This window comes from Artibeus jamaicensis, unplaced genomic scaffold, assembly GCF_021234435.1.
Source record: "Artibeus jamaicensis isolate MK-2021 breed Jamaican fruit bat unplaced genomic scaffold, CSHL_Jam_final scaffold_1689, whole genome shotgun sequence".
Classification (NCBI taxonomy): Eukaryota; Metazoa; Chordata; class Mammalia; order Chiroptera; family Phyllostomidae; genus Artibeus; species Artibeus jamaicensis.
Genome location: NW_026522029.1, coordinates 15,608,081 through 15,633,963, shown reverse-complemented (window position 1 = coordinate 15,633,963; position 25,883 = coordinate 15,608,081). Strand labels below are relative to the sequence as shown.

General features: G+C 52.0%; 1 protein-coding gene across 10 annotated transcripts in view; it reads right to left on the bottom strand.

The window, feature by feature from the left end:
* Positions 1-760: 760 nt before the first annotated feature.
* Positions 761-25,883, bottom strand: part of LOC119039144 (butyrophilin subfamily 3 member A3-like) — an 87,923-nt gene continuing 62,800 nt past the window's right edge. For 3 of the 10 annotated variants that reach the window (XM_053655914.1, XM_053655915.1, XM_053655912.1), the window contains 7 exons: positions 9,024-9,365; positions 5,420-5,830; positions 5,288-5,308; positions 5,181-5,207; positions 4,758-4,784; positions 4,315-4,341; positions 761-2,529 (listed from right to left, as the gene is read on the bottom strand). In XM_053655914.1, coding sequence (XP_053511889.1) covers positions 1,793-2,529; positions 4,315-4,341; positions 4,758-4,784; positions 5,181-5,207; positions 5,288-5,308; positions 5,420-5,830; positions 9,024-9,365 — 1,592 coding nt within the window. In that variant the 3' untranslated portion in view covers positions 761-1,792. Of the gene's footprint in view, positions 2,530-4,314; positions 4,342-4,757; positions 4,785-5,180; positions 5,208-5,287; positions 5,309-5,419; positions 5,831-9,023; positions 9,369-9,581; positions 9,703-9,825; positions 10,046-10,086; positions 11,146-11,569; positions 11,752-25,883 lie in introns of those variants that run through there. The other 7 variants (XM_053655916.1, XM_053655918.1, XM_053655917.1 and 4 more) reach the window with 7 other exon arrangements.

Genomic DNA, 25,883 nt, shown 5'->3' with positions numbered 1-25,883 from the left:
GGGTGCATTTTGTGGGGTTCCATCTTCTCCCCTGCTCATGGCCCCCACTGAGCTCACTGTGCTTCTGAAGACTCGATGCCCAAAGCTCCCCAGGCAAACCCACTCATTCTGTCCTCGGGCAGGAGGAAGCCACCCTGCCTGGGTAGATGGGATCCTAGACAAACATCTGCTCGTCTGTGGGGTGCCCGAAGTGCAGAGAGAAACTATCCCCAAGGGTCACACAGTCAAAAAGCCACCAAAGAGAAATGATGGACCTGCTGCCATCAGGTACACAGTGGCCTCATCTCAGAATGTGGCTGGTTGGAAATGACAGTGGTGTATGGCGTTGTTGTGGACTGTGACATAGTGAATGACCAGGGCCACCCTCCCCTTGCTCACAAAGGTTGTTCTTCCTCAGCACTGTCTCAGCTGGACACTGTAGTTAACGCACGAGCAAGGGCCCCACCGGCAGTGACTCCACTCCTGGGACCCTGTCCCCATGTCATTCCCTTCACCTGCCTTGTTCCCCCACATGTCCATGCAAGAATGACCCCAGATGTTCCCAGCCTGGAAGGTCTCAGATCTTCTGACAGGAGCAAGTAGGTCCGCTTGGGTCCCACCACAGCAGAGAACTCAGCTCTGCCACCAATCAGAATCAGCCATACAAACTCGTCCTTGGATCACCCCCAAAATAAAAGCAAACATACAGAAGAGAAATACCAGCCAGCAGAAACCTTAAATACAGTCTGGCAAGAGCCACACTGGATTCTGACCCAGAGAATTGTGAGATAATGAATTTGTATTGTATTAGGTCATGAAGTTTATACTATTACAGCAAAAAGAGAAAATTAATTCAGTAAGAAGTGAGTAAAAATGTGACAAGGAGCTAAACTGTGAACCTGGTGAGTTAACCATGGGGTTAGATCTCAAAAGAGCTCTGTTGAAGTGGGAACATTATTGAAAAATTTATATTAAAAATGTAACATGACACCCACATGGGCCAGGGATTCATCATGAACAGGCACAGTAATGATGATAATGAGGAAGAACGGTCTTTCCTCAGGAACCACAGGTGACAGAAACCTCAGGAACCTCAGTGGGTGATCAGTGGTGGGTGTCCCTGGTCTGGACATGGATCCCACCGTGTGAGAAAAATTCCACTGACGCCCACCTGCCCCTTCCTCCCACAGTCCTGTTCACAGAGGCCCTTCAGGTGTGAGGTAGGAGGTTGGGTCTGCTCTGTGCTCACAGGTCACAGGCTGGTTTAGAAGGGAGTCACTGGTCCCTTCTCAGCCCTGTGTGATGGGGTCACTGTGAATTCATCCTCTGGACCACAGTGTCCTGCAGAGCCAGTCAGTGAAGGGGTGGACCATGGCTCTGACAGTTGACCTACAAAGATCCAAGTGGGGAGTGGCCTTCACAGTCACCTGCAGTGACCTTTACCCTTGGTGCCCTGGGAGGGACCCTCAGCGCTGCCCTTGACCCTGCCCAACAGGACAATCAGCTGCAAAGGGACAGATGAGAGGGAGGGGGAGGGTATGAACATCATTCAGCACTAAAATCTGAGTGAATTATGTATGTCACTTAACGGCCGCTGCTTCAGTTTCCACACTCTCATAATGAGGCTACCTCACGGGGATTTTGAGAATGAGTGAGAGTCACCTGAACCTGTTAACACAGCACCCAGTACATGTGAAGTTACCTATAAATGTCAGCTCTGGTTGTTTGAAGCCAAATGAGTCACCTTTGGAAAGTGAACTCACTTTCTGCCCCGTGGTCTCCTTGTCTCTCAAGTGAAAAAATTGAATGAGTGTTAGTGAAGTCCCTCACTCTGTGTGTTTGTAGTGATTTCCTGTTGAGATATTTTGCGGGTCAGGAGGCCCTCAGGTCCAGGCTGGGCAGCGAGAAGCAGAGACGTTTCTTCAGCCTGAGGGTCCCCATTTCCTTCACCTGAGCCCGGGGACACTGGGGTCTCCAGGGAAGAGTCAGACCCTCGGTCAGGCACAAGGGACCTCCCCACTGCTTTCTGCGCTGGGCAAATGGTCAAGGGTGTGGGGTCCAATGTTGAAATCCCGAAAACAGGCCTCAGGGGCCCAGAGAAGGAGGTGTGTGGGAAGGTGAAGATGTGAGACCCATCGATGGCGTTGTAGAACGAGACCTCCCCCAGCTCATAGTCCAGGAAAACCCCCACCCTCGCGGGAGGGCTCACATTGGTCAGTGTCATCTGCGGGCCCATGAGAGCACAGTAGTTTCTCCCAAGATTCAGTTTCACTGTCCAGAATCCATTATCGGGGGCCATTATAAACTTCCCTTTTTTCGTCACGTTCTCCCTACAAACCCCAACACACCACTGTGCCCTGTCCCCCACGTCCACCTCCCAGAAATGTCTCCCTGATGTGAAGCTCTCACAGCCCAGCACACAGAACTCCTGGTCAAATCTCTCAGGGTTTTCTGGCAGGTTCTGCCATGGGTCTGCCCTCTGCAGTCTCCTCTGGTCCGCAGAAACATGAAGGGCGGGGTGCGCCGTGTCTGGATCCAGAAACACATTCCCTGCAGGGGGTTCAGAGGGCGTGGGGTCAGCCGTGGTGTCCAAAAATCAGAGCCTCAGCCTTCAAGACCTGGGTCTGGGCAGGAGGCCAGGCCCACAGTCTGGGGTCCAGGGCCCACCCTGGATGTGACCTTCAACCATTAGGGCCAAAGAATCTGCAGGGGTCTTGTGACTGGTAGGAAGAGGTGGGGTGAGGAGGGTTGGGTTCTCAATTTCCTGTCTCCTGCTTTGTCCCCAAAATGTCCCTGCCCCCCTGTGCTTTGCAGTCACATGAATTGAAGTGTCAGCCCTGGCTCTGCCCCCTGAGCTGGGTGACGTCCTTCTCTGCACAGTCTCTCTTTCCACAGACACCAGCTACAGAATCTCTCGAGTTCAATTCCCTGTCTGTGAATGGGGGTAAAACACTAATCTCTGTGGTGGAATAAGACAAGTGAGTGGTACATTGAGCCCCAGGCCAGGCAGAGGAAGTGCCTGGTGTGACGTCAGACACCACGTCCCTTCTGTGCTCGGGGCCAGGCGGGGGCTCCAAAAGCTCTGGGGTCCCCTCCCCCTGCCCCACCCCCTCTGGCCCAGGAGTCAGTCCTCCATGGACAGCGTCCCTGGGCCCCTGGACTCTGGCTACTGTTGGGTTTGGCCAAGGTGAGGCGCGGGCTGAACACGGGCAGGAGGGAGGAGAGGAGGCTCAGCGCTGACCCCCGTCCCCCAGGGAGATGCCCCGCCACAGCACCTCCTCCCAGGGGCCCCTCCCTGAGCCCAGCTGCCTCCTCCAGGCCCCGGTGAGGCCTCCCTGTCCCTGTGCCTTGGGCCCAGGGGTGGTCACAGCTCCCACTGCTGTGAGCCCTGGGGGATCAGGTGTCCTTGATGTTTTCCTTTAACAACACCCCACCTGTCACTGTGAACACATCCAACCCCATCTCTGTGTCCCGGATTTCTTTCCTCCCCGTGCAGTGACCTTTGTCCCCCTTCACTGTCCTAGCCCAGCTCACCAAATCCTCTAGGTGACGATTGTCCCTGTTCCTTACACATGGCCATGAACACTTTTGTCAGTAACAACCAGAGTGACAGGAGCACTGAGGTCACCTCCACACTGGTGATCGTGTCGATTATAAAGGATCACCTGTCACAGGACCACCGGGAGGTGTGTCTGGTGCTGCCGCATTCTGTGTCCCTGTTCCTGTCAGTCATTGGTGCCCGAGTTACAGTGTGAAAAAGTGCTGTGAGGGGTGTGTAGTCAGTGGATAATCTGAGCAGGTTGCGGGGTCCTCTGTTCAGCTCTGACCCTGGACCCCTGTCAGTGAATCACTTTATAATACAGGCTAGGAGTTGCCAATGTTGCTTTTAGTCCTTAAGACACCTTCTCCCCTTGGTCATTACTGTCAGACAAACACCTTCCAACAGGCCGTGTGTTTCCTGTGGGTGTTCTGACCAACACACAGTCATCACCTCACTCAGTCTTTGTCCCAACCCTCACAGAGCAGGAGTGACTGAGGAACACGCCATAACTGGAGGACACACAGTGGCAGGAGAGGAGGAGCTTGGTCAGGTCACCCCTCCCTCTCCCTGCAGCCCCATCCCTCTTGCCTCTTCCTCCCACAGAGACCTGTGGACCCCAGGACAGTCCCTGTCCCTGGTCCCTGGGCTCTGGGCAGCAAGTGAGCACATCTTTGAGACCACAATTTCAGGCCCCTCTCCCCCCGCCCGCAGACTCTCGCAGTCAGGATGTAGAGAGGGAAGAGGGAGCAGGGGCCCTTGGGGGTTGTCCTGGAAACACAGGGGGACCCACTCACCAGGCTGGAAGAAGGCCATTTTCAAGTCTGGAAGGAAGGAGACACAGACAAGGAAAGGTCATTCTTTCTGTCCTCCCCCACCCACTGTCCTCACTGCGCCCCTTCTCTCTCCTCTCCTCAGTCTCCTCCAATGTCCACTCTCCTCGTCTACAGCTCTGCGGACCAGGCTGAAACCTCCCCCAGTGCTGGGATCCCCTCCATAACCCTGGGGCTGTGGGGAGAAGACCAGGCTGTTCTGTGTGTGCGTGTGTGTGTGTGTGTCAGCAGGGTGAGGGGACACTGCATCTGGAAGGTCCTCTCTGAGTGTCCACAAAGGAGGGGGCGGTTCAGCCACAGAAAATGAGCCTCTGAGCTGGATGTGGTTACTTCTCACCCAGCAGGGAAATGGTTTAATTACTTCACACACAGGAGCCAGGAAACCAGAGAGCATCAGACTCACTCACCTGCATAGGCCTGAGACCGGTCCTCACCTGCAATGGAGACAGAGTGTCACCTGAACTGTCATTTCTGAGTTGGTTCCTTTCTCTCCCTTGTGCCCCCCTGTCATCTTCCTGTGTGCCCCCCACCCTCCCCACCTCTCCCTCTGCCCTTTCCCTCCCCCAATCCCCCTCCTCTTTCCATCAGCTGCAGCTCAGCACCCCCAGGCGCCCTGCACGGGCTGTCCCAGGGTCACCGCACAGCCGTCCTGTCCCTGTCTGTGCAGCAGTCACCTCACAGCCCCGCTGAGGCTTCTGAGTTCCAGTTGCCCCCTGTCAGCCATGGTCGGGAGTAGTGAATAAAAATCACAGAAACCAACAATTCATAGTGGGGAGGAAAGGGGCTGAAATGTCCGAGCAGAGAGGCTGGGATGCGGGCCGGGCACTCACGTGGTAGGTATGGGATCATTCTCCACCCTGCAGGGAACAAGGTGAGGGGTCAGTGACTCCTGTAATGCAGGGACCCCAGGACCTGTGGGCCGGGGATCGCCACTTACTGAGTTCGTCCTGCAGCTTCTCTGGAAATGAACAGAAAGAGAAAGTCTTTTAAAGGGGATGGAATAGAGGACGTGTGTGGTGGGTGGGGGCTGTGGTGGGGAGGTGGTGACCACCTTGCAGCAGGGCCTCACCTTTCATGCTTCTCTCCAGCTGCTTCTTGGCCTGCGCTGCTTCTTTCTCCCACTGGGCGGCTTCTTTCTCGGCCTGAGCTGCTTCTTTCTCGGCCTGAGCTGCTTCTTTCTCGGCCTGAGCTGCTTCTTTCTCGGCCTGAGCTGCTTCTTTCTCGGCCTGAGCTGCTTCTTTCTCCCACTGGGCTGCTTCTTTCTCGGCCTGAGCTGCTGCTTTCTCGGCCTCAGCTGCTTCCTTCTGCACCTGCGCTGCTTCCTTCTCTGCGCGCTCCCGCTCCTTCTCCTTGGACAGAACCTGGACCTTCTTGTGCTGTTGCCACAGGCAGCAACCCGCTCCCACCAGAAGCAAGAACGGAATAGCCAGGGTCACCCAGAAGGCCAGCTCACAGTGCTGCACACTCTGGAAAAAGGAGCCTGTGAAGGGTTAGCCTCAGCCAATGGCCAAGTTGAATCTCAAGGTATGTGGGCACTGAAAATAATCGTTCTTTCCCCAAAGTGCCCAGAACTTTCACTGGCACACAACACCATTGTCTCAAAGTAACTGCCTCTCACATGGAAATATTTTGAATATACAAAATGGTACACACAAAGTCACTGAAATCTCTCCACTCCTCCTCCACCTGTCATTTGTTATCTTCTTCTGAGTCATTGTAACCTGGGGAATAAGAATGTGAACTTTGGGACTGGACGACCTGGGGGTTAATTCTGGGACTTCCCCCTACCAGCTCCATGACCTTGAACTAATGACTTAAGCATCTGTTCCCAGTGTCCTGATTGGTAAGAGATTAAATTAATGGTTACACAGTGCCTGACACATAGTGAGTGCCACACAAGTGTTCCTTATATGTAAAAACATTACTATATTTTTATTTTATCTTGTTTATGGTGAAAATAGAACTCTGCACTGGTGGGCCCACCTGTGGTTCTCTCTGCTCACCTGGGTCTCGGCGACCTTCCCACCTCAGCACAGGGAGCAGGTCTGCGTCTGCTTTCACAGGGCAGCGCCCACTGCACACACGGCCCAGCGGGGGCCTTGCACCGTCTCTGACACTGTGTTGTTACAGTTAATGGTGCAGGAAACAACCTTTTACACGGGTCATTTCACACAAATACAAGCTGATCTGCCAGACTCCAGAAGCTGGAGTTTGGACCAATAATTAAGTATGTTGAATAACAAATGCTTTATCACCCCTACAGAGTTGTGAAAATATATTCCAAAATATAGCAAATAATTGCAATGTGCATCTAAGAGTGACTGTCTCCCCACAATCCGCCATCACCGGCCCTGTTTTCTGTGTTGTAGCCAGTCTCACGGTGAGATTCTGCACCCTCTCCAGAGCCATTTCCTTCTCTGAACTGATGATTCATCCTCTTTGCTCATTTCTCTACTGGGTTGTTTTATGTTTTAAGGAGATCACCCCTTTTTTTAAGATTTGACTTGTGCATAGTTTTCTCCTTTTCTCATGTCTTTGCTCATCTAGACCATTCATCCCCAGCCCCTATTACCTGGCACTGTGTGTGGCACCCAGGAAGTGCCCAGAAGGTGTCTGAGACACAAACAGCTTCATGGGGAAGGAGCAGCAGGTCCCTGCTCTGGGCCTTCTGTTCCCTGCATAGACCCAGGTCAGCAGCAGACAACCCCGCCCTCCCACAGCACACACCAGGGAGCCCAGAGCAGTGGGCAGGGCACTCACCTGGGATGGAAACCATGGCTGACCTTTCCTGGCCCAGCAGGGGGTTTCTGATGACACAGGAGACCCCCTCCCCAGAGCTGCCTCCCAGGATCACAGAGGCTGAGGCTGCATAAAGACCCTGGGGGTCTGCAGCTTCAGGCTCTGCCTCAGCAGACCAGCTCTGCTCCCTGGCTTCCCTCCACTGGATTTGGGGCTGCGGGTACCAGCCAGCAGGCAAGCACTGCAGATGGATCCCTCCAGCCTCATAACCCTTCATTTCAATGTGGGCATCAGAGCCCAGTGCCTGGGAGGGAAAGCGAGCCTGACTCATGGGGAGCCCTGTGCACTGGTGAGGGTCTCCACAGCAGGGAGGGGCACACCACCCACGGTGAGTGCAGCAGGGGTTAGTTCATCAGGAGCTGTTCCCAGAGTGAGCTGTGCAGGAGAGACTGACCCGAGGTGTGACCACTGCCAGACCCTCGTACAGGATCCAGGGATCTCTGGGCCAGAGCAGAGGCTGCTTCCCCTAAATCCCTTAGAGTCTGCTGGACACTCCCCTCCCCCACACCCCAGCCGTGCTGCTTCCAGGAACAGACCGTCACCCCACCCTGGGCAAGTGTGGAGGTGGGTCCTGCTTATCTGAAGCGGCTCACACCCCGGCACCCTTATCCTGCCCTCCTGCCCTGTGAGCCTCGGCCCTGCCCTGTGGGGGGAAGATATGCACTTGTCTTGCTGTCACCAAGCTGTGCATTGCATGTAGTCCCCTCAGTAAAGTCTTGCTGTAATTAGTGCTACTGTTGTCAGCAACCTGTTTGGGCCTCTCCACCCAGCGAAGTTGCTGTGATGTGTTTGTAAAAAGGAGCCGACTTTTTCAAAGAACAGAGCAGACCCAGGGCCTGGAACAGCTGAGCTGTTACTAACTGTTCCTAGACCTCAACACCCAAGGGGCAGGGGTGGGGGGTCGCCTGTTAAAGACCTGAGAGAACAGATTCTCTCTGGGAGGGATTTCCTAAGAGGAGCTGTGGTCTCCAGGAAGGGACAGTGTCTGGCTCAGGAGGCCCTGCAGGGACAAAGCCAAGACCCCCCCCTTCCATCACCTGCTGGGCTCCCAAAGCATCATCCAAACAGAAGCCACATGGAGAAAGTGGAGTGCAGCCCTGACACCTGGACATGAGCACTTTCATGGGCAGCACCTCAGACAAGGTGCTTTGTCCCTGGGACGGGTCAGGACAAGGTCAATACCACTCAGCAGTCGGGTCTGCACACAGAGGAAGCATGAACGGTGTGCAGACCACAGCAGTGACCAACCTCCCCCGTCCTGCCTGTGAGTGACCAATGACACACCTGCACCTTCCTGACAGCATCCAACCCAGAGCAAAGCCCAGACTCCACATCCCCCTAATCCTCTAACTGCCCAAAGGACACACCAACTCCTCCCTGACACCCTGTCTCTGAGACACCCCGGTTTCCTCACCTGTGCGGCCCCCTCACTGCCTCAGGGATGGACACACCCTGTTCAACTGCACTTGTGTCCCTGGGGCCTCGGGTTGGAGAAAGAGGCACCACGGGTGTAGTCCCTGCAGCACAGCCCCCTGCACCCACAGCAGCGGGCACCTGGGGCCCATGGCCACTGTCTGGGACACACTGAACCCAGACACCTGTGTGCCTCGCACTGCGATGGTTGGGGGTCTCCTCCTCCTTCCCGCCCCTGACCTCCACTTCCCTGCTGAGACCTGGGGGGCAGCATGAGGGACTCTACTGGATGCAGGACCAGCCCTTCCTGGGGCACAACCTGGGTCTGTCTCGGGCCTCAGAGGAGCAGGGAGGGAGGAAGGGGCGGCAGGTGCTGGTGAGGAGCCAGAGTGCTCTCAGGTGGGCTTGGAGCCTCTGCCCTTGACCCCACAGGAAAGGAGCACAGATCACACCTGACTCACCTGCAACCTCCAGCTGCACCTGGGCATTTTCAAAGAAATCTCCATCTTGGAAATAACAGAGGTAGGTTCCTCTGTCAGAGGCTCTGACATCTCGAATCTGCAGAGCAGCCTTCCCCGCAGTGATGTCCTCCCTTAAAATCGAAGTTCTCCCTCCATACTCTGCTGCGGGCGTGTCCTCCTGCCCGTGTGCATACGTGTGCACTACCTGCCTGGGGCTGGATCGCACCCACATCAGCTCCATGTGCTCAGCGCTCATGTTCGGGGACAGGTGACAGGGCAGCTCAGCGTCTTCACCCACCATGGCCAGGATGGGCTCCCGGGGTCCAACCACAGCAAACTGAGCTGCTCATCAGAAGGGGAGGGACTCTGTCAGAGGGGGCTGGGAGCAGAGGACCAGGGGTTTACCCAGCAGGGAGGGCGAGGTGAGACACCTAGACAGGAACTGGGTCCTAACACAGGAATGGTCTGGATGAGACTTGCAGGGATGGGGGGAGTCCAGGGTTCTGACTGGGCCCAAAGGTAAAGGCTTCAGATGCACAAACACAGAGCAGGTCCTACCTGAGCAGGGGCTGAGCAGCTGGACCAGGGCCAGGCAGACAGGGAGGGCAGGCAGAGGGAGGACCATGGTTACCTGCTGTGCAGACAGAGATGCCAGCAGGAAGTGGGTAGCAATGACGACCTGGAAGAAGGTGGAGAATTCCACATGGAGGCCTGGCCTCTGCAGAGCCGACCAGGGGTACCACCCAGACCCTTGGTGACTGGAGAGTCTCTACTGCAAATGACCGCTGGGCAGTCTCTTCACCTTGGATCCAACATAGACATCACTCATGAAACACGGAACCGTATCGCACATTCCTTAACTCTGTCCATCAGGGAGCACGGGGCCCTCGTGTGTGAACATGGCCAGAATCCCTGCTCGTGCCCACACTTCTCTGCCACAACCAGGTGGGTGCCCCCAGCATCACCCTCTGAGGATCACAGGACCCTCTGCTCCTGTGCCCCCTCCCAATACTGCCCCCTGCAGCCTGTGCTTCACACAGCACCAGCACCACCCTACACTCACCTCCCTTCCCTCCTGGCCACTTCCATTCAGCTCAGTACTGGGGGTGCAGCCCGCAGTCGGACCGGACAAGGAAACCAACGGCATACAAACCAGAGAGGTGGAGGGTAACCTCTCACTACATGCAGATCACGTGACACAATGTATGGAAAAGCCTGAGGACTCCACCAAAGAGATAGACTACTAGAACTACTAAGTGAACTCCATAATGTTGCAGGACACAAAACCTGACACCTGTTGCATTTCTATCAGCAACACTGAATAATCAGAAGGAAAAGAATCATACATTGCACTTACCACTTCATCAAAAAGCATAACATGTGTAGGAATAAATTCAACCAAAGAGTTGAAAAAGCTCTACCCTGAAAATGATTAGACAAGGAAGAAAGAAAGTGACAAGAGTACAAGTTAATGAAAGGATACACTGTGCTCCTGGGTTGGAAGGATTGATATTGTAACTTTATGAGAGAGAGAGAGAGAGAGAGAGAGAGAGAGAGAGAGAGAGCTCTAGTACTTGCCTCTCCTAGACTTCCCAACCAACATGTAATAATTGAAGCAGCAAACTAGGTTTGTGTTCTGAAGAGGAATCAAAGGCACCACCTGTCCCTGTATGGGGTGATGCCCCAACCCACTGAGCCACACAGGCCAGGGTTTACCATCTAAATATTAAGACACAACCTGACAGCCCACCAGGCCACGCCTTCACCATCGGTTCTGTAAGTGATGACCTGCCAACTGTAGGGTTGGTCAAGGGGTTCACTCAGTTTTAAGTAAAAATAGAAACATTTTCATTTTCACCAGTAATTGACTGAACAACATATTCACCAAACAAACAAACGTTTTGGCCAACACAGCACCATGTGACTGCAGATAAACAGCTGGTTTGCTTAAGAATTCTAGGCACTAACGTCAGAAGGAGCTCAGTCCACCCTCAGACACTCAGCTCCGGGGGATTTGCTGACCTCAACCAGTCACCTGAACAGACTGTGTTGCCTGCCCCTTGTCCCCTTGACACAGAACTCTCAACACTGTCCTTTCTGTGTCTTCGTTGTGTATTTTTTCTTCCTTCCCCCCCCCTTACAAAACCCTTGCCCGTGTCCAGTTGTTCAAATGGTCTTTGAGCTGAGACCCCCCCATCATCTCGAGCTGCAGGCCCTTGAATGGAAGGACTTTCCTTCCAGCAGGCAGCCATCCTGGGCTTGGTGCCAAGGTCTCTTCTCCCAGAGACGCACAGGAGAGACAATGAGGGGCCTTGCTCCTCTCTGTCCACAGGAGGTTCCGAGGGACGGGCAGGTGTCCAGCTCCCTGGTTCCCGTTGTGTCCCTCCCACAGGTTTCCCAGTGCAGACCTTACCTGCCCTGCTTCACGCTCCCCCTGTGTCCCACCTGCAGGCTCACAGCACCACACCCCTTCTGTGGCTGGGGGACCACAGGACCCCCAGCTTCTCAGCCTCTCTCCCAAGGGGCCCCGGGTCCCCGGCTCTCACCAGCTCCCTGGATTAACCTTCACTCTCCAGTGGAAAATCCCAAAGCAATGGCACTCAAAAGTTCTCCACTAGAGTTGAGTCTGTGACCTGGAAGAAAGTGTGGGGACGAATAAAGCATGTTCACCAAGGGGAACAGAGCTGAGCCCTTCTGTCCAAGCCCTTGTGTTCTTATTGGCTCGGAGCCTGGGTCTCATCAGTTGCTGGGCAGAAACCAGCGGGCAAAGTTGGCATGAACTGGGACCCCTTGTAGGATGGGGCGGTGCAGCCCAGCCCCAGACCTGACTCCCACCCTGTGCGTCTCTGTCTATGGTCACCTGTGTGAATCCCTCCTGGGTGTGGGTGTGTGTGTGAGCAGGATCTCACTATACACACCTGTTTTATGTTATTCGTATCACAATGTGTTTAGCAGAGGAACAAGGACAAATTAGCACATGACAATGTGTGAGGAGAGGAAGGGGTGCAGGAAGTAAATGGTCACTGTGGACCTTTGCTAATGTCTTTGACAGCAGAGCCCATTGAAGGTGTGACAGGGAGGGCGCAGACCCCCGCCACCTGTCCTGGCTCCTGGGACACTCAGGTCTCAGGTCCTTTCCCAGCAGCACTCTTCCCAGTTCCCACGGGCGGTGCTGTCAGGGGACGATGGGCAGGTTCCGCGTTTCTCAGAGAAGTTCATGTGGGGCGATGCTGAGAAGGCCCACTCACCTCTGTGCCGCATCTGAGCTGCACGTGGGTTTTCAGCTGTGCTCACTCCTCTCCTGCAGGGTCTGTGTCCTCTGAGGCTGGACAGGAGAGGCTGTGTCTGTTAGGGGACTTTGGGGCCAGCAGGGTCTACCTGTGGTCTGGGGCCTCCAGAGACACTGTGTTTAGGTCTCGAGGTGGTGAGTCGAGCTCCCAGGGCCTGAGAGTGAAGGTGGCTGATGGACTGTGATGCCCTCCATCGGTGTGAATGTAGGTTCTGGGGTGGAGGTGGCTGCTCCCTGTGCCACGTCTGTTCCCTGCTTCTTCTTAGTGAACAAACCCTGTTTTGGGGGGACGGGTACTGCATGTTCCCACCCTCCTTGCTGATGGGAGAGGCTGAGGGACTGAGTTTGAGCTGCTGGTGGCGTGAGGTGGGAGTTGTTGGGTTGTGTTTCTCTAGAGAGATTCACACTCCTCCCACTTCCCCCTTCCTCGTGGGTGGACACCATCTCTGGAGTTGGAGCTCAGCAGCCATCTTGTCACCAAGAGGCACCCTGGGGATCGAAGCCACACACTGAGGGGGCAGAGAATGGAGACAGAAGGAGGCTGGGGTGTGGATGCCTCTCTGAGCTTCCAGACCAGCTCTGGACCACCGCCCTCTGGAGCCATCTCGCCTGAAAGGAACTTGAGCCCGTGTTTAGCTGAAGCCCCTGGTGCCTCTGGTCTCTGTTATCAGCAGCAGAACAGGCTTCTTCCCGCCCCAGCTCCTCCCTCAGCAGTGTGTCAGGGAAATTACAAAGTTCATGTAGCACAGTTGAGAGAATGTTTCCATGAACACTGAATATACCTGCTGCTCATTTTTATTATTTTCTTTTTAAAGTAATTTTCTATGCCTTTACATTGAATTCATTGGGGTGATACTGGTTTCCCAAACCATAAACCCAGTAAAACACCATCTGCACATGGCGTCATGTACCCATCACTCCAAAGTCTCTTTCTGTCCCCATTTCCGCTCCTTTCCCCACCTCTACGCACCCCACATCCCCTTTTCTCTATCACCACACTGTGTTCTGTGTCTACGTGTTAAGGCTTCAAGGGGAAGCACCTCCCCAAAAATCCTGGAAGCATCTTGTGGAGGGCAGGCCTCTTGTAGCCCCGGCCCCCCCAGGTGAGTGTTCTGGGGACCCCTGGGGATCTGTGCACCCTCTGGCGGCGTTTGAGGGGCTGCATTCAGCGAACGCTCCTGAGGGCGCTTTCAACGCACTTGCCCGTTTCACGATGGGTGATTGAGGAGCCAACCTGCCCACCGCCAAGTGTTCAGCAGTGTTTGCCCCAAAGCAGCATGTTCCCTGTGCTCCCCCCTCCCCATTCACCAGATCTCGCCCCACAGGACATTTCTCATTTCCTTGGATGAAAAAAAGTCCTCAAAGGAAATGTTTTGATCATGTGCAAGAGGCGAAAGAGGAAGGGCAGAAGCAATGAGAGCACCAGAATCAACAAATGCAAACCCTGCTTTGCGCAGTGGAAACAACGTCCCCACAGGTGAGTTGCACCAGGGGGGGACGCTTCCAAGGTGACTGAACTGAAAGGAGGAGGAATAAACACCCAGCTTTGTAGAAACACATTCCTGGTCCTTTGGGTTCCCCCCATGCGTGTTTTCTGGCTAATGCCTTCCCCTTCTTCCACTTGTATTCTTCCCAAGGTGTAGAAGGGGGAAGAGGAGGGGGTCCCCGGTGCCCCAAGAAGAGCCCGCCAATACCTGTGGCTGACGGCACCCACTTTGACTAACTGCCTCCTGTCACGTATCTGTTTCACTCCAGGGTGAACACTCGGGGGCTGGAGCAAGATAAGGATTCTGGGTTAACACAGCCCAGGCCTGCCCGAGTCTGGGGAGTCACATCCTCCAGGGGAGATGGCCCCACCTTTCCCCACCAGTCCATACAAACCCCCTCACCTCAGCCCACCCACTGTGGACGTCGGGCACAAAGGGCCCGATGCTCTGGCTGCCCTCTGGGCCCCAGGACAGTCCCACAGCCCTGTTCTCATGTCACTGCTCTGTCACAGTGGAGCTGATTTGCATGGAGCAGATTCCTTCCCTGCCCCCCAATCTGGGGATCACTGTTGCTGTTGAACTGGCCGGGACCATTGGCTTAGCACAGGAAGCTGGGGAAAGGCACGTGGTTGACTCAGAGGTTAAATAGCCCACTCCGGGGCCCCACAGTCCAGAGGAGTGAGACTGTACATCAACTCTCCCTGCCTGTTGACAGGCTGGGATGACAGGCGAGTCCCTCCAAGCCAACCCCACAGGGAACAGGATGTGACTTTCCTGCCAAGGTCAGGCCGCAGCTTCAGAGTGGGGAGGAGCCCCTTTCTGAAGGCCCCCTGCTTTCTCACCCACCGACTTCATCCACCAAAATATTTGCTGCTGGAAATGGCATCAGCAGGAGGGACACATTCCAGTCTTGTCAGGAGCAGCCCAGTCACTGCGACACAGAAGCAGCCTAGTTCCCAACCTGGGAGGGAGCTTCTGCGGTGGTGGTTTCTGGCCTCTTCAGAATTGGAGCCCAAATCCAGGCCTCTGGATTTGGAACCCGGGCAGAGGCCTGTCCTGGGGCGTGATGCCCCGTGTGCACCGGGAACCGTGCCCTGGGAATTGCACACGCACACAAGCACCCCTGTTTCCCAGCTTGGGGCAGCCACGAAGCTCTGCTGGGCTTGGACCTGGCGGTGAACTGGATGAGGATCTGAGCATCCACGGGCCTCTGACCCCGGTTCACTTGTCCTGATTGCTGTTGTTTATCCTGGAAGTCTCGGGAATTTATGGTAATGCTGTGAAAATGCCAATGTATTCGGGTGCACCAATGTCAGGGACGTGACGCCTCCCTGGGTCCTCCGGTCGATGCTGCGTGTCAAGAAGCAGGGGGCGCCGAGGGGATTGGGGCGGCGGCTGTGTGTGAGCTCGATTTTCCGAACTGTGGCGGCAGAGCCGTCTGGCCGCCTGCGGAGACGTGTGGCTGGGAGAGGTGAGAAAACGGGGCTGCCCGAGCCTGAACAGACACGAGTGTACGAATCTATTCTCCCCCGCCCCGACGTCTGCTGTCCTGCAATATTCTCACAGTCTAACTGTCTCTTACAGGGGCCTGCTGTAGTTTACTGTGTTTTGTTGAACTCTGATGGGCACTCGAGTTATTTCCAGCATGTTCCTGCTATGAACAGTGCTGCCCTCTTGTGTGAGGGTTTTCAAACTTGAGAAAACGTTTGGAGAGGACAAAATGCCAGGTTACGAAATAGATACTTCCAGTAATTGGCTAGACATTGACAACACACTCTCTCAAACACAGTGTCAGTTCATACTCCCAGGAAGAAGGTGGGAGAGCGACCGATCAGCCACAGCTTTTCGGGAGGCTAGCGTCATCTCAGAGTTGAAAACAGGACCCGCCGGCGGGGGCGGGGGGGCGGCGGCTCACTGCTGCTGTGGTTGAAGTTATCAATGTGTGTGCATATTTTTTGTGTTTTTGTAGGTTGGAGACACGTTACCGCTGCCTGTTCACGAGGCCACATCCGCTTTCAGGGAGTCGCCCGGTCACGTCTTAGCAACTTACTGCAGTACTGCAGCTGAAGGAGCACACACGGCCCGCTAACACGGACCCGTGGGCGGCAGCGTGACCTTCCATGTGTCTGTCCCCTGCACGCGCACAGACCACATTGGGTCTGCAGAAGTTACGCTCGGTAATTGTGGCTGATTTAATAAAGATGGGACGTAAGTGTTTTTTGAAGGGTCTCCTGATCCCCCCACACTGACTAAGAGAAGTGTGCCCTCTCTGTGCCCCGAGGGACTCGGTTGTTCGGGGAGCACACCTGCTGTGTGTTTAGTGAGGTCCGTTCCTCAGGACAAGATTAGCTACGGACATGACTTATTAGTCAACTAAATTTATATGCTGGAGCCATTCTTAAGGTCTGAAAATGAACTTTACATGAAGAAGCTTTTTCAATAGCAAAGAGTAAGTGCAATACCTACACACCCGACTAACCCAACACTTTATGGCCGGTGGGCATCGAAATTACGCTTGAATAGGTCTGTGTGATCAAAGCATTTTTGAAACTTGTGGTGCACGCGTCTGCAGCTCAAGGCTTTGAAGACAGTGTCACCGGGGAAAGCCTCTGGGTGGCCCCACCTGGTCGTGATGTGGTCTGGAGGCATCATGTGAGGGGCTCTCGGGGACAGTCACTGCGTGACACCCAGCGAACACACAGAGGTGACCTTGAGTTAACGTTCCCCTTGGGCCCTTTATTAGGTCTCTTCCCAGGACATCTGTCAAGGACAGAAATCCACTTGTATTTCACCATCTGTGCCTCGCCCACTAATGATGAGTTAGTGTCTTGTGAAATAGCCCAAAGGTAAGTCGCTGGAGGGAGGGCGGGAGGGAGGAGTCTGGTAACTTCAATTACAGCTGAATCGACTGCAGGCAGGTGCTTCCCTCCACGAACGCGATCTAATTCACCAGGCACCGCCTACCCAATCCATCGTGGCTTCCCAGGTACCGATACTTCTTGGATGTGAAGCAGGGCTCCAGAGTCGATTTTTCCTCCCGTGTCCCTAGAATTGCAGGTTCATCACACCTGTCCTGAAATGAAGGCTGTTCCCAGGTGGCTGGAGAACAGCGTTGCTAGGCAGCAGACACCACCTCCCCTCCGTTCCCGCCAGAAGTGGCGTCACTCCTGCCGCCTCCATGCACACCTGGGAGCCGGGCAGGTGTCGGCAGCGAGGCCTGCCCTGCAGAGCAGTGGCGTCGCGGGCTCATGAGAACATCGGTGTAAATCAGGGCACGTCTGTCCGTGAAGCCTCGATGACCTTGAAGGTATAAGTGCAGTTTTGTGTAGCGCGGACCGTGGAGGAACCGGGCGATCACACTGGAGGGGGCTGACGTACAGAAGGAGGAGGGAAGTAACCAGTGCAGCGGAAGAGGCCATTTCCACGGTCAGGGGGGCGGAAAGGCCCGAGAAAGGGCGTAGGCGGCCGCGAGGCCGAGGAGTGATGGGTAAGAGAGAAGAAGGCGCTTTAACGGGCGGAGTGACTAGAAATGCAGAACCTCAGTGGGCCTTCTCCTGGGCAACTACGCATCGCTGTTTAAGCTGTCATGTTCCACTTCGGCCAATTTGGTATGATAATTCTACGTCAAAACTTTAAAAGCTTCTCACAGGTCAGTGAGGAAAATGTGCCTGGTAAATGGTTTTTATTAAGAAGAAGCAAGGACAGCACATGGGGAGAACTAGAAACACCCAGCGGCGTGGTTCTTGTTGGAATGTGTAGCTTAGGGAAGAGGCCCCGGTTCTCGTTTCTGTCCATTTCACACCCACCAAAGGTGAGAAACATGCTAAGTTAAAAGGTCTTTATAAGAAATGTATTTTTAGCTTGCAGAAATGCCCAGGGCAAATAATACATAAATTAATCTTTGTAGTCTTGCCTGTTGCTATTTTGGGTTGAATTGCGACCCCCTATCAACACTACTGGCGCCCTAACCTTCATTTTTCAAGTGACGTCTTTACTATGTGCTGACTTGTAGGCACTTAAAAATGAGGCAGGAGCCAAGCAAACAGTGAAACAGAGAGACACAGAGGGAAACACGCCGGACCCTGGGGGCGGAGAGAGGGGTCCCGGGAAGAGGGCAGTGCGTTTGGGGTTAGCACTCCGTGCACAGGCCTGTGGGTGCGTGTCCATCCTGGGTAGGCAGGGGCAGGGCCGCAGTGAAGGGACCACCGCGGCGCTCCGCCTCTCCAGGCCCAGCTGGCTATTGGCTCTGTGTGGTGGGTGCATAAAATAGGGTGTGCAGATGATGGGCGGTAGAACGGTACCCCTGGAACCTGCGTCATTTTATTAGCCAGTGTCAGAAAACACATCCACCTAAAACTTGTTTTCTCAAGTATGTGTTACTCTGTAAAAGTGTTGCTTTTCTCTCTCACGAAGACCGTGCCTCCGTGCGGTTTGGTCAGAGGCTGCGCGGGGGGTCTCCTGGTGAAGGCTCCCCCCAGACCTGCATGGACAAGTCCCGCGTGGGCCCAGGTCGCTTTCTAGGCCGCGGAAGTCTGAGACCACACTTCACAAGCTTTGCTGCTCTGGTAAGATACCAGCTCAGTGTGAACTACTTTAAACTAGAACTGAATTTCTGTCAACTAATTCCCGAGATTTTAATCTGACCTATAAATGGTCAAGTCCCAACAAGTATCAGCCATAAAAACACCTAAAAAGAAATAGAAGAAAATGGCTTAGCGACAATGCCAGTTAATTTGGCAATTACCACATGGTGATAGGAAATAATGTATTTTACTAAATTTTATTAGGTATTTATTATGTCTTGTGGACAGGAGATGAAATTTTGTTTTGAAATAAATCACATTGAAAATTTTATGAAGTTGACAGGAAGTTAACCATTTTCACTGTGCTATATTTATTTTTTTAAACAGAAAATCAAATCCAATTTCTACAACAGCAAAAGGCAGTCTTTTAAAGATAGAACTTTTAAATATGATAACCCTTGTATTAATCCAGAGAAACCGTATTTTAAGAGGACTTGTTATATAAGGTAACTTCAAAGAGTGCTAATTAATTCTTTTTTTTTCAGCTTGCTATTTTTTTATTATATTGTTACAGTTGTTCTATTCCCCCTTTATTCCCCTCCACCCTACCCCTCATCCCCACCATTACCCCCCCTTTAGTTTATGACCATGTGTCTCAAGTCCTTTAGATTCTATATTTCCCATGCTATTCTTGCCCCCCCATCTATTTTCTATCTACTGTCTATGCTACTTATTTTCTGTACCTTCTCCCCCCTTCTCCTCCTCCCACTCCCCTGTTGCTAACCCTCCTTGAGATCTTCATTTCTATGTTTCCACTCCTGATCTAGCTGTCCTTTTAGCTTGCTTTCATTTTAGGTGTGGTTGTTAATAACTGTGAGTTTGTTGTCCTTTCACTGTTCATGTTTCTTTAACTTCTTTTTCTTAGATAAGTCCCTTTAACATTTCATATAATAAGGGCTTGGTGATGATGAACTCCTTGAACTTGATCTTATCTGAGAAGCACCTTATCTGTCCTTCCATTCTAAATGAAAGTTTTGCTGGATTAGAGCAATCTTGGATGTAGGTCTTTAGATTTCATGACTTGGAATACCTCTTTCCAGCCCCTTCTTGCCTGTAAGGTCTCTTTTGAGAAATCCACTGACAGTCTGATGGGGACTCCTTTGTAGGTGACTGTCCCCTTAGCTCTTGCTGCTTCTAGGATTCTCTCCTTCATTTTAATCTTGGCTAATGTAATTATGATGTGCCTTGGTGTGTTCCTTCTTGGGTCCAACTTCTTTGGTACTCTCTGAGCTTCCTGGATTTCCTGGAAGTCTATTTCCTTTGCCAGATTGGGGGAAATTCTCCTTTATTATTTGTTCAAATAAGTTTTCCACTGGTGGCTGTTCCTTTCCCCCTTCTGGTACCCCTATAATTCGGATGTTGGAGCGTTTAAAGATGTCCTGGAGGTCCCTAAGACTCTCCTCATTTCTTTGAATTCTTGCTTCTTGACTCTTTTCTGTTTGGCCATTATTTGCTTTCTTCTGGTCCACTCCATTGATTTGAGTCCCAGTTTCCTTTTCATTGCTATTGGTTTCCTGTGCAATTCCATTCATTTCAATCAGTTTTGCCTTCATATATTTGTCTAATTTGTCGGTATAATCAACCAGTTCTGTGAGGATCCTGATCACCAGTGTTTTAAACTGTGCGTCTGTGAGTTTTGCTATTTCTTCATCGCTTAGATCTATTGGCTCTGGGGCTTTGAGATCTCCTGCGCCATTCTTGGTCTGTTCTGGCCCTTTAAGTGTGAGAAGGGGCGCCTTGGACTCCCAGGTCGCTGGGTTGTGACGCTGTATGTGGGGGCGTGGCCAGAGCGGGGAAATGGCGACCCCCTCTGCTGCTTCTCACAGCTGGGTGCGGAGGAGCAGTGCCTTAGGTGGTTCACCTGGGCCGGGCCACTCAGAGTCGCTGGGGTATGTGGAGGTGGGGTCAGAGCAGGGAAATGGCGGCGCCCTCCACTGCCGCTTGCTGTGGGGACCTGCCGGCCCGGTCCAACCGCCCACTCCCTTGCCTGTCCACCCGCGCACAAATGCGCGACCTCAGTCAACACGCAGCTCCGCTGCCCCTCTGTCTCCCCCGGGGTTGCTCGCCTGGTCGCTCGCTCGGTTGCTCACTAGGTCCAACCTGCGCCTGGATGCCGCGCGTCTGACTGAGTTTTCCTGTGCAACCCTGCTTCACCAGCCGCTGGTTTTGCCCCTTACCGGTCAGGCTGAAGAATTTGTTGTTAATGGACTTCCAAAAAGTTCAATTTTCCGTGTTCTGGCTGTGTTTTCTGTTGCTAATATTTAGTTTTCTCTAATCTTGGTTGTGTGAGAAGGCACGGCACATCCACCTATGCCTCCATCTTGGCGGAAGTCCGCTAATTAATTCTTAACCCGACTTCCAGTTATATTTTCAGCTTTGAGAGGGTTTTGTTGCACTTGTAAATACTGTTTTCTTTTATACCAGTTGTTTTTGGTGCAATTGTATGACTTGTTTATGCAAAATAGATTTACATCCATTTAAAAGGCCGACAAAGAGGGCAACGTTTGCCCTCAGGTTTAAGGGACTCATTTCAGCCCATTTCTGAACATGAGAGGGACGTCCAAACCAGCATGTCACATACAGGAGAAAAATGAGGCAGACTCTGCGATTTGTTGGGAGTGCTGGTGTCCCTCCATCTCTTGGGCCCCTCGGTCTGGGAGGAAGGCCATTCTTGTCCTGAACCAGATGCATTGGGACTAAACAATTTTATTGAGTACAAATGTCCTCAGAAAACCTACTGAATGGTCAAGTTTAACTACGAGGAAATCAGACCCAGAGGGATGTCCTATAAGTATTTTTGAGCAAAAAAATACAAAGAAATTAGTAAAAATGATTATTACATTTAAGTGTACACTTTTAAAAAGATTTTATTTATTTATTTTTAGAGAGAGGAGAAGGGAAACAGAAAGAGAGGGAGAGAAACAGCAGCGTGTGGTTGCCTCTCACGCGCCCCCTACTGGGGACCTGGTTTGTAACCCAGGCATGTGCCCTGACTGGGAATTGAACTGGCGACCCCTTTGCAGCCCACACTCAATAAACTGAGCTATACCAGCCAGGGCAAGCGTATGCTTTTTAAAAAAAAGGCAGTTCCAAATATTATGAAAATATTTGGAAAGATTTGTACAATATTATATGTCAATTATATCTTAATAAACCTATAAAAATAAAATAAGATAAAATTACAATACCAGAAAAACATTATGGCTGATGACAGTGAGGAGATGAAAAAATTAATTCATCTTTACTTTCTTGTATTGTTGAAGGAAGAGGACATAGGTGAAGTATTTGTGCTCAAAATGTACAAGATGTCCCTGAATGAACAGAAACGAATGCATTTCTTTTAAAGGGCGCTGGATCATGGATTCATGTTGACCATGTATAGGCCACAGGGGAAGTCTTAATATATCCAAAGAAATCAGTATAGTATAGGTAACACCGCCTGAGTACCATTTAATTAATATACAGCTGAAAGCCACCTTGCTTGTAGGACTCAAACACAGACTTGGAAAGCAACAGTGGGTTATTGGAGCAAAGCGCCAGAGCCCGAGTTCCATTCTGCCTGTTGGCACCAGAATCCCCACGCCTCCTGCTAGCCTGGGGCAGCTGGGAGGAGGGTAAGAGCCCTCCTCTGACGGGGCAGGAAGTGCAGCCTCTGCCGCCAGCCCTGCTCACTCCTGGGAACCTAAAAATTGCTCTACCTGAAATGAAAGCCTGTTTTGAAAATAAGTAGTACTATTAGGACACGAGGCACAAACACGAAAAGGGATGGGATGAAGTGGAGTAAGGAGACATTACGAGTGGTGACTTACCGTGGGGGCGCTGAGGCTCACCGGTGGTTTTCGAGATGCTGTTTCCTCACCCGTCTGGGGTTGTGGTCAGCAATTTGTTAAGCTGTCCGTGGGTTATAACCTGTCCACGTTCACGGTTGGGCTTTTGGTGTCCTCTGTGTGTAGCACACAGTAGGCAGTGAACAAGTGTTTGCCTTTGTGGTCATTGTGCCCTGGGCCACAGGGCTTGACTCAGACGCCATACAGTTTCCTGAACTTTGATGCACACAGTGGCGCCTCCTCATCAAAAACAATCAAGCTTTTTTTTTGAGTTACAAAGGGAACAAAGTAATAGTTTTTTTGCTGTGGTTAATGTTGAGGGTATCTTTCCTGCTTTTTCCAGACACACTAACAACCCAGCCGAAGACGGCCTGCGTTTTTCTTTTTAACGCAGGCGTTTGGTCTATGAAGCTCTCATAGAACAGCAGAATTTTCCTTTTCCCAATTCTCTTCATTTTAATGCAAAAGTGGAGATTTTTGACCAGTGACTTAGGCAGACAGGACGGTGCTCGCGGGACCGGCCAGGCTGCAAACCGGTCCGAATTCTCAGTCACACACTCTGTCTTCATGGAGGAGTAGGCAGAGTGCTACCCACAAACCCCCGGGTCTCCATCTCATAAAATATATTTATGATGAAGCTTATTTTATTCTGCTTTTACAGCCTCATCGTAAACCTTTCCATGTTGTGGCATTTTTAAGTAGGAAATAAACGTGCAAATACAATTTAAAAAGGCAAATTCTGCCCTAAAGATAGCTGTAAAAAGGAGTAAAGTTCTCCAAGTGTGCTTTTTCCTTGTAGTAAAAATATTTAAAGCCGTTGCACGATGGATTCTGAATTCCTCACGGGCACTCGCGGCACACGCCCGCCCCTGAGTGCGAGAGAAGCCGAACAGATGGGAGGTGGAGTGGGTGTGTCATCCTGGGTTCAAATGCGATATTGATTTCTCAGTTTCAGGTTGATTATTCTCATTTCAGTCCTGCTTATAGTGCTCTTTGCTGCCCATTGTGTGGTCAGAATGATTAAGTGGATGGGACACTGGATTCAATGAACTGCAGAACAGGCCTTGATGGAGGAGAACACAAGACACTCAGTTATTGTTCTGGAATAAGTGGGTTGGAAACGTGGGCCTCACTATTGACTCACGTATGTTAAAGATACAGACACACATAGACTCATTTCAAAACATATTTTAAGCTGCATGGGAAGGCTTCTGTATAGCTGTACTCACAGTGATGGGCTGATAATTTAATAACTCTTTAGCATCTGGGGCTTATATTGTGAAGAGAGATACAATTTGTCTTCTGTCAAAGTGACATTTCTAAAGAGATAAACATTTCTATTTTCACAACTGAAAAGATCTTGAATAGTTGAAAATATTCATGATTCTGTGTGAAATATACATATGAGAGAAAAGCAAAGTAGCTGTGAGATGAGTAATTTGGGGTTCAGAGTGGTATCTATTTCTCAATTTTGTGTTGGTTACTCTCATTTCATATAATTAACTACCCCTATGTTTATTTATGATGTATATGTATTTAATTATATATAAATTAAAATGCATGAATATATGTGGTTAAAGAAATTTGTTATGATTTTTTAGCTGATCAATTATGTTATAAAATATTTGATAGATTCCTGCTATGACAAGACCCCACGGAAGTACTTGAGTAGAAAAAAGAAACATATTTATCGATCTAGAAATTGTCTTCAAGAGACAGTTCAAGCTGGATGTTCTGAAGTAGCTTCACTTGGACCTTGTTTTGGCTTCAAGTGGCCTTGAGGGAGTGGTGACCTCAGGGTGCCCTGGCTGGGCTGGGAGTTTTGTTTCCCAGTGAGTGAGTCCCAGGTTTTCAGTGACACTGGCCCAGGACGGCCCATGGGAGCCCCAGGGCCTGTGGGCGAGGGACCTGGGGCACCCGGAGGAAGCCGGAGCCCCAAACGTTCACTGCCTGCGGCCAGAGGGGCTGCGCTGTACTCGCGGTCCCCTGAGGAGAAAGGCTCGAGGGCGCCTGAGACGTTCTGCAGTGCAGAGAACCACGTGGGGCCCTCTATGCACCGCTGCGTCCTGAGACCCGGGCCGGTGGCGAGGGGAGAGGGCTAGGCAGCAGAGCACACCGAGCCCCGGGCGGGGGAGGCTCCCGACCCAGGTCCCTGCAGCACGGGCATGAAACATGCTGTCACCGAGGTGCCGAGAAAAAGGGAGTGCGTGACGCATGAGTCCTTCCACCTGCCCGCGCACCCATCCAGCATCCGTCCTCGTAGCTAAGACGCGCATGGAGTGCTGGCCTAGGCCCTGGCCCTGGCCCTGCCTGGCCTTGGCCTTGGTTTTGGCCTTGGGCCGAGGAAACAGCGCCACCTCGCGGTCATTGTTGAGACTGCACCCAGGGCTGGTTCCAGTGTCTTTGGTGACAGGGAGTCTGTACCAGCCTCTCAGGCCAGCGAGAGGAGGTTTTCTGTAAGGGGACCCTCTGCGCCCGTGGCCCTTCTGAAAGGAGCTCGTCCTGCTCCCAGCTCTGCTCGTGGACAAGGCGAGTCCTCGCAGGGCTGTGCTGGTCCTGCTCGGGCGGGACTGTCCTCGCTGGCCCCGGGCTGGGACACTGAGATGAAGTCCTTGAATAGATAGTTGAAAATGTTTTAAATAATTCTTTGATTGAGATACTTTCCTGAAGCCAGAGAAGTGCACAAAATTCCTATACAGGGCGGGCAAAAGTAGGTTGTTTACACTGTGAGTATGCAAAACAGTTTATTCTTTTGTTCTTATTTATTAATTACACTGTTTTCCATACAAACAGCTGCAAACCTACCTTTGCCCCAGCCTGTATGTTGAGGATCAGGAGGGGAATTATGGAAAGACCCAAATAGAAGGTGTTATAAGTGAGCATTTCTTGGGAATACAATCGTAATCCTCGCTCCTTACGCATTTTCTGAAATCAATGAAGTGTCCAATGTGAAGGAAAGAACCGAACCTCGTATTGTTGCTGGTGAAGAAACGCTATGACCTCGAAGCAGAAAGTCTGTGACTTGGAGACCGAGCTTCTATTACGAAGAGCTCAGACTCTTATTGGGTGTTGTGGGCTCATCAGATAGGAGCCAACTGGTGGGGGATTTAGGCAGAGGCCCTGGGGAACCGAAGACAACTGGAATCACGTTGCCCACCGTGTTTTGGGACACCCTCTACCTGCTCTGGCTGTGGGCGCAGCCCGTGGAAGTGCTGTGTGCCTGCTTGTTTTTGAGGCACCAAGACAGAGCGCCCCACGGGAGCAGAATGGCGGGAAGTCCTGTTCGCTGTGATGTTTCCTCTGCCCTGAGTGAGTGTGGGCTACAGATGCATTTTCCCAAAGCACCATGCTTTACAGTAAGTTCCTTTTTCATATGACATTTACATTAAGTTGCGTTTTGTGAAACCTACAATGTTCTATAGCACAGACCAGGATTCCTGATAAAAAGGATTTGTCAACCTGAATGACTCATAAACACGGCAGGCGCCCTCCCAGGGAGCGATACCACCCCCGGCGATCTGTCCAGGTATTTGTGACCCAAAATAAGCTGAAAGACACTCTCTAGAAACCAGCTGCCCAGGCGGACTCACAGTGAGATAAACTGGATATTTAAATAAGAAATGGATTTTAAGAGGCATGAAAGAGGGAGAATATTCCAGAATAATTTACTGTTT